The 8,906-nt window shown below is 36.8% G+C and overlaps 1 protein-coding gene across 1 annotated transcript; it reads right to left on the bottom strand.

The window, feature by feature from the left end:
* Nucleotides 1–5,330: 5,330 nt before the first annotated feature.
* LOC104601983 (protein JINGUBANG) lies at nt 5,331–7,700 on the bottom strand. Its single transcript, XM_010265511.3, has one exon. It carries the CDS (start codon nt 7,347–7,349, stop codon nt 5,991–5,993), a length of 1,359 nt encoding a protein of 452 aa, XP_010263813.1. The 5' UTR covers nt 7,350–7,700; the 3' UTR covers nt 5,331–5,990.
* Nucleotides 7,701–8,906: the final 1,206 nt, after the last annotated feature.

Raw genomic sequence — 8,906 nt, 5'->3', positions numbered from 1 at the left:
AGAAAAAAATGGGAAAGCATCAACTCATACTACACATTTTCCGATTTCCCAGGCTGTCTGAGAAAACGTTTTTCAAAAAAATGGTTTATCAAACGGCAAACATTTTCTTAAAAAATGGATTTCTAATATGGCACCATTTAAAAATATATATGTTTTTATAAAAAATTATAAAATGTAATATAAACATATTTATAAATAAATAACGTATATAGGAGTGATTCAAAGTAGACTCGATTTCCAATCAAACCCTGTTATCTCATACAATTCAATCCAAAAATCCAACAGGGATTATTTGAATCCGATAAAAATAAAATTGAATTCAAATTAAATTAAATCGAATCATGATCCGATCCATTTGTTCTCTTAATACTTTTTATAAGGGAAGGTGGTAGGCAAAGCCTGAAAGCTAGATGATACCATTGTCATCCCCAAAGTTTCCTTTAATTGGGGGAAAAATGAACAGCCAATGGCAACAACTGTGTAAAATAGGTGGCTTTTATGTGCAGTTGGAACCTTGGATGGGTGAGGGACCCACTACTAAAACGCTAGGTGTAAGAATATTATACTAGAATTAGGGTAATGCTAAGTTTCCATTCATGATATATTGCTTTTGATTATTGAGACATAATAATAATGTTGCAAAAGTTGATTTGGATAATAAATACTTAAGTAGGCAATGCCAAAAGTTTAGCCGCAGAGATTGCCGAAATTGGTGGTGTTTGTTTGAATGAAACCGCGGCTATCTTTTATCGCTACTGAGTTTCAGAAACGCATCTATCATGGTATGGTACATACCAGTGTAATTTGGGCCAGGTAATAGTGACGGATCGGATCCATTGGAATTCAGCAGGGGATAATATCCGATCCGATCCGGTAAAGAATTCTGAATTTCTGATCGATTCGAACTTGATAAACATCCCTTGGATTTTTAAGATTATGATTTGAAAGGGCCTATTTTTCTTTTAAATCAAACATAGCCTAAACCAATTGATTTTTTCTATCCGATCCGATTTGTTATAAGGGTATCTAAATCCAAATCTTACTAGATTGAATTCAGATTAAAAACGGATATAATCTATTAATCTAACTTAAGTTACAGCCCTACCAGGTAGGCCATGGCTCGTGGAGGAGATGAGGAGGCTATTATGTTTTTTTCTTTCTGTTTTTGTTCTCTTTTACCAATAACCGTTGCGTTTGTTTCGTTCAACAACCAAGGATTACAACAGCATTCAATCTAGAATTAGCTTTTCAGAATAATGGGTTAACTTACACATATCACCCTGTACTTATGGCTTGTGACACTTAGACCCCTGAACTTTGTTTTAAAACAAAAATCCCCTATAATTTTATATCTTATCATTTTCTCATGCATTGAAATTCAACAATGATGAGAATTTTGAATTATTTAGGAAAAATTGTACATTAGTACCCTATACTTTGGGTTTAGTCTCACTTTGGTCTCCGTACTCATCTAGTACCTAACCTTTTAAAATATGCCAATTTAATAGTTACTGTTAACCAGTTGTTAAGTGGCAAGTAAAAGGGCACGAATTCCCTTTGGGTATTATCTAATTTTTTTTATTAACCAATTCTTCGCACTGGTTCTAATACATAGAAGATGATGCCAGAAAAGGAAATATCACTGGAAAGCTGTCCATAGAATGTCATACTCAATTTATTTTGTCAAAAACCAATCTGATAGAGAAAAATAGTTGTTAAAAATCAATCTGATAGATCGATATTGCTTTGGTTTAATATTGTTTCTTGAGGAAGAAAATGATGAACATTATTTTATTTCAAAGGGTAATTTTAACATTTTCAAAAGTTTTCAGTTGCACATGTCATCACATGATATAGATAATTGACGAACTACTAACAGTAGGGACTAAATTAGCATATTGTGGAAGTTTAGGTACTGGATTGACACGTTTTGAAGTTTGGGGACCAAAGTGAGACTAACCTTTCAGTTAGTGGTTTCTGTAGAGGGTATGGGTCACTACTAGCCTATAATTAAAAGAAAAAAGTAGGATTACACATGTTCGAAAAACCAAGTTAGATAAAAAGTGTTTGACTATGACATCAGAAATACATGTATAGGAAAAATTCACAGCCAATCAATTCGTAACATAAAAAAGATGCCCAATCAAGAGGTATTCATCAAAATTCACGAAATGCTTTGATTGGTCAAAGCTCTTTTGGTACCATGTCTTTCTAGTATCATAATTTTTTCCTAAATAAATCATCTTAAAAAATAATGTAAGGATAGTTTGGGGTTTTAATAATGTATAAACCTTCAAATAATGGTCAAAATGAGAATATTCCTTGTGGTTAACTAATGGAACGATGGCAACAAGGGTCAAAGTGTTAAAATCTAGAACTAAAGAGAACAAATATTGAGGGCTATGGGTCAAGACCCCCTAAGTAATGGGTGGGTGCTTATAATTTACCTTAAATAATAAATATTGTCTACTATAGCCTCTTTGAATAGTTTACTTGGAGTGCTTCAAATTTCAAAGCAACTGAAGTACTTAGTTGAATCTTCAACTCAGCCCTCTCAAACCGGCCCTAAAGCACTCCAAGTAGGCTATTCAAAGTGGTTGATGCGGATAACCCTTTAAAATTCAAATGATTGGACACTAAAAAAATTTCACTAAACATAGCTTAAACCTCTCATGAGTTTTCTAACAATATTATAATAAACCTTCTAGGTGTTTTAAGTTTTTTAAGCCTAACAAAAACCTCCCATTATGTTCTGAAAAAGGTGTAGTTAGTTTTCTAAATGGAAAATGCTGACATATGCATTAGTTTTTTTTTTTTTTTTATATCAAATTTACTCTTGACCAATTTTGTTGAAATGTACATTTACTAAAATACCAAAACAGAACATTATTCAGTCATACCGATGACTTGAAACATAGTAAAAAAGATGCTCTAAGGCTGCTTCTAAATCATCAATTAATAATGACAAGGAAGTCGAGGTAAAAATACGATTGATGCAGCGGTTGACTATATGAGTTCATGTAATGTATTAATCAATGTTTTAAAAACCGATTTAGATATGTTATATGTATTATTTTATATTTATTATATGTTTTTTTAATTTTTTATTTATAAAAATATTAAAAATTAAAATTTGAGGCCAAAAGGGGTTTTTCCTTAAAAATAGCAAGGCACCTTGGGATGCATAGATCTCAAAAAATTACCCAAAACCAAAAAAGAAAAAAATCACCCCAATCGGACATCAGAGTGCAAAGTAATGGCCTTTGAAAGTTTGTATGTATTCAGTGTGCAACTTGCGGCCCGATCATTAGGTTGAACGGGTTAATAGTCGAGCCGACCAGGTTGAATAGTTCTTGACCAAGTCAACGGTTTTTTACTGTATTGATGGGTCTTGATTCAACTAGACCCAGAATCCTGACTGGGTGATGGTTCAACTAGCCGGATCAACAACAGGTTGAAAATATTGGTATTAATGATAATAAGGGCATTTTGATAAATTCAACGTTTCTATCCAACGAGAACTAAAGGAAGGGATGTATTTGCACTTTTTTCTTCAAAATGATGGTATAGGTTTTTGCTATAGTTAAAAGTTAAAACACAATGGTGATTTATGGGATTGTCATGACACATAGGGTAGGCTTGTATAATTTTCCTACATCTGAGAGGAGAGGGATATGACATGAGATGGTAGTGAGATCGGATTTCATCCTCACACAGTCCTCACAACACCTGCAACCATGCATTAGGGTTTGGGGATATCTCCATACTTGTATGTTTTTATTCATGGGAAGATGTCTACAATACATGAATGCAAGCATTGTGAGGACGAAATACCTACCATATTGTACCAATAATATGAAAAGAAAAATGTAGAATGATAGTAGGAGAAGCTAATTTACTAGAATTTCCTTTTTTAAAGAATGATGAATCATGTTATATTGCATCTTGACTTCAAACTTTCAATACTGCATTTGTTTATGCTCAGTTTGGAAAGAATACAAATGCAAATATGTACAGTATAAATACATAAAAAATATAAAGTTTTGCACTCTACATATTTGCATTTGTACTCCTTCCAAACTCAGCCTTAAGAAGGGAAACAGGAACTCTTTGTAAGTGACACTTATAGGCTTCCGGACATGCATTAATGGTTTGAACTTTATGTAAACACTTACAACGGATGAAAATCCCATTTCTAGCATGTAGAAAATGCAAAATAATTATAAGAGGGAGAGGGAGATTGCCTCCCATCATTACCAATTTCCGTATTCTAAGCCAAAATTGAGGAAGAGCAGTGATGGACTCTTTCTAACTTGTGCAAAACTTATATGTAGGAGAGTTGGGACCTTTCCCTACTTGAAGAGTTACAAAAGCCTTTCCATTAAGGACTCCTCTTTTCAAGGCTCCTGGTTTATCCTAGGCTTGTCAATGATGCCTGAAAACTCGAGGCCCAATCCAACATTCGATTTGATTATCTCAAATTCATATAATATATTTATGTAACTAGATGAGATTTGGATGTTGTAATCTACATTCGATTAAACAATTGGATTAGATTTGACCCCATTTGATCGGATTAAAATCCGAATCCGATTATATTATAATATTTATTGATTTTAATATATAAATTTTATATAATTATATTTAAAATTATAAATAAATCTATTCTATATATTACAATATATATATATATATATATATTAAAGTCAGTATGTTATATTTGTATTAATTTATTATATATAAAAGTTAAAAAGTAATTAAATTTTTAATTTTTTAGTAATAAAAAAATTAAAACAGAGTCAAATTACATCTGAATCTGATCCGAATCCTTTAAGATTCAAATTTAAATATAAGGTCTTCAAATTCAATCGGATTTCGGATCAAATTCGGATGCGGGTTTCAGTGATCGGATTGGATCCGGATTTTACTAAATCCGATCCGAGTCGGATTTGATTACAACCCTAATTTATGATTTATCCTTTTTTTTTTTTTTGACAACTCTCCTGAATTGTCTATTTTATAATAATTGTCGAATGTACATTGTAATTTTGAAAAACCACCACTGATTGTATGAGAAACAATATATCTAATTGAATTCTTGAATGCATTAACAAGAATCATAAAAATCATTTCACCATCTATTCGATATAAGACCAGACATGGTTAACTTGGAAGTCCATAAAAACTAGCTCGATATTTATATGCTTTGACCTCCCTATGCTCTTGTTCTTTAACAAGTATAACTAGAGTTGTTATAGAAAATCACAAGTTGTAATTGCCTACTTTGGATAATACTATAATTAGAGAACCTTTATATAATAACAAAAATCTAAGCCAAAGTTCTTATATATTCTGATTGTATTCATAATATGGACAAGAGTTTTGACTATACAATACAATTCCATAAATGCAAACAAATCCAACTCGTATACAGCATCCTCCTCAATCCTTGAGAAGAAAACAGAAAAAAATGAAAAAAAAAATACAAATATTACATTTTTCCACAGTTTATCAAGGAAATAAATTCTTATTTAAAAATTCCCCCGGCCCATCATCATTCTCAGCACTCCTTCACTTTCATTTTCTTAACAATTTTAAACCGGCATCATTATATTCATATTTAAATTTTTAAAATAATATTAACAAATAGAAAAAAAAAAAGAATATATGTTTTCCATCGAACTCTCACCCTTCCTTCTCGTGTCACGTATCGTCAAATTGAGGCCGCTTTTGTACGAGTTGATATCTACTGCGTGCGAAAGGCCTTCTACGACACGTGTCAATGGAACAGTAATTAATGTAACAGGTAAAAGAATCGCCTCTGCTGCGGAGTGCGGTCCGCCATTTTTAGGATACGCTTCTTTTCATTGATTCACTAGCTATTCATGAATATTTGCCACGTGGCAAGTGTATGTAACGAAATAATACCAACGATTCGGTTCGGGTTCGGCCCCCGACGACTGCTCTCGCTTCCGAGTCCGAGTCCCACGTTACTGTGTCGACGGTAAGGACTCCGAATGAGCAAAATTCTCGGACATGTGCTGCTGGATGGCCGCCATTTGATGTAAATCCGGTGGCTGATCGGAAACCTGCCAAACCTTCACCGATTTGTCGAGGCTGCCACTGTAAACGATCCAACGTTGATCGCCAGCCGTTGATTCACGATCGACTTCGACAGCAAGGCACTTAACAGGGCCATTGTGTCCCGTTAGCACCGACAGACACGTGTGAACTCCACTCTCCCTCCTCCACACGCAGATCGTCTTGTCAGCAGACCCGGTGAAAACAAGGTTCCCGGCGGCTGCCAAACACAGGACGGCCATCTTATGGCCTTTAAGCACTCCACCGTGAGCGAGTTGTTTCTCACGCTCCCAGAAGTTGACGAGTCCGTCCGACGAACCGCAGTATATGACGGTCATTGACGGATTAACGGCTAATGCCGTTACCGCGCATTCTTGTTTCAGCAACGTCTCCATAAGCACGTGTTTTGTCCCTTTGCCTTGTTGCTCTCTCCGCCAAACTTTGACGGTGCCGTCAGCCGATCCAGTGAAGACTAAACCCTCGAAGCCGGCAACGACCGAGTTAACCGCGTCGTCGTGTGCGATGATGGACTCCAAGCATTTGGAATCTGAAATCCTCCACACTTTGATGGTTTTATCCCAAGAAGCCGAGTAGAGAATTCCTTGATCCTCGTTCAAGCTCAGACAGGAAATGGCGTCGAAATGCTTGATCCAGAGTCCGTTCTTATTACGCCTCACTTCGACGTAATTGCTGGGGTTGAGCGAGCTCTTGATGAAGTCCTTCAGAGTGGGGAGAGTTCCGACGCGTTTGTGAACGCTGGGATTCTTGGGGGACACCTTCCAGACTCGAATCTTACCGTCCTGGTGACCGGTAAAAATCTTATCGCCGGAGATTATAATGGCTTTAACTAATCCACTGGTAGATTTGAAGCAGGAGAATTCCTTCTGGTTTTTCCAGACGCGAATGTTCTTGCTGTCAGATCCAGTATAGAGTAAGTCGCCGGTAGCGGCCAGAGAGTATATGTGGCCTTCTTCGCGGACGAGGGATCCGATTAGACCGTTGGGAGGGAAATTCTCATCGAAGGGACTAACAGGAGAGGATCTGGACCATGGAGACTTGGCGAGAGGAGAAGCCTGATTCCATGGGGACATGATCATGGGAGAGCTATCTGCGCTGATTGGGTTGTCGTAGTAACCGGGGCTTGTCCCGGACTCGCTGCTGTTGCGGGCGGCGAATTCCTCTTCGTTAGGGGGAGTAGGAATGTTTGGATCAGAATGTGCGGCATTACCAGTTTTAGACCGCGACATGCTGTTCGCTTCCGTCAACATCTTATCTCTCCTCTTGAGTACCCGATTTTACTCTGCTTTCCGCATTACTATAAAAGAGACGAGGGGGAATGATTAATGAATAGTTCAAGTAGAAGAAATTCAGAGAACCGAGTCCGGAGACGAAGAAGAGGCGAGAGAGAAGATGCAAAGATAGAGAAATAGAAGAAAAAAAAAGATGAAAAGTTGGGAGAAGGGTGAGAGCGTATAAATATATAGCAGGGAGTAGGGAAGGGAAGGAGGAGGCTGGCAACACGTGTAGAGACGAAACGCAATGCAGGGAGATGGAGATGGAGATCTGCTGGGGTCACGGACTCACGTCACGTCTGCCGTGGATTATAACAAGTAAAAACGTGTTTGTTATTTTTTGAATGGAGGTGGTGTGGACTGTGGTGTTGTTAAATACTTAAATTAGGGGATTAGGAATTAATTTAGAATTGTAAAGGTCTATCGGGTCAAAGATTCAAACCCCAAACGCGGTTGTTTCGGGGTGGAGACTGGAGACCGGAGAGGACGAGAATGTTTCTAATTTTATAAAGTAAAAAACAGGTGTTTCACACATTCAAATTTGCTTGCGACAAGTGGTTATTGACCTTTGACCGGGTCTAATGACATCGGTACCCCTTGCTTTCTTTTAACTTTTTAACTTTTAAAATTAGGGTGGGTCACCACCACTCACCAATGGGCCAAATGATTTAAGTTAGGCACATCCCAACTTCTTCAATTGAGCCCCACACCAGATCATTACACGCCCTGTGGCCTGTGCCCATGTCTTTTCTAAGGATGCTCATGGGCCAGTTTTTTGTTGGGTCCGAGAGCATTTTAAGCTGCCCAAGCCCAGCCCATAATTGTATCATGTGGGTCGGGTAGAACTAGTATTTGGGGTTGTCTTGATGATTCAACGAGGACAAATGACAAACCTACTTTGAAAATTAGAATTTGTTAGATACATGAGATGGGATGTGCCTTAATTACTTGTCAAAATTGAAGAAGGGATCAATTTGTGATATTTATAGAATAAAATCTGTGTCATCCATCACCCATGCTTTATTCTGACTGTATGGGACCTGTAATATGACTCCTGTGTTGTCAATGTCATATCTACCAGAAACCATCTTAATATACTCTTTCTATTGTAGACAATTGTTAAAACTGAAAGATAATTATATGAAGATGTTGAACATGGAAAGGAAAGGAAAGGACCCAATGCTTGCGATTGGGACATGGGTTGGACTCCATGAATCCAATAATCAAATATATATAGTCTCAAATATTAGTAGATAAAAGAATTAAAAAATGGACAAAGCGGTGCTACGTGGAACACAGGCGGCACATTAATATTTTCTTCCAATACCGTTGGAAACTTTGACCTAATTTTCAAACATAACAGGTGTAGAGCAGGAACTGGGCCAAAAGTATTGTTTTAGGTCCATACACCTTAACGCGCCCAGATGTCAACGGTCCAACCCACCCATTGAAGTTCTTTTTTTTTTTTGTTTTAGGCTTGCTATCAAGAAATCATGGGAAAGATCTACAGAACAGGTTTATAATATAGGGTGG

Source organism: Nelumbo nucifera, chromosome 6 (genome assembly GCF_055504915.1).
Source record: "Nelumbo nucifera cultivar China Antique chromosome 6, China Antique-T2T, whole genome shotgun sequence".
NCBI lineage: Eukaryota > Viridiplantae > Streptophyta > Magnoliopsida > Proteales > Nelumbonaceae > Nelumbo > Nelumbo nucifera.
This window is presented reverse-complemented; position numbering and strand designations above follow the sequence as displayed.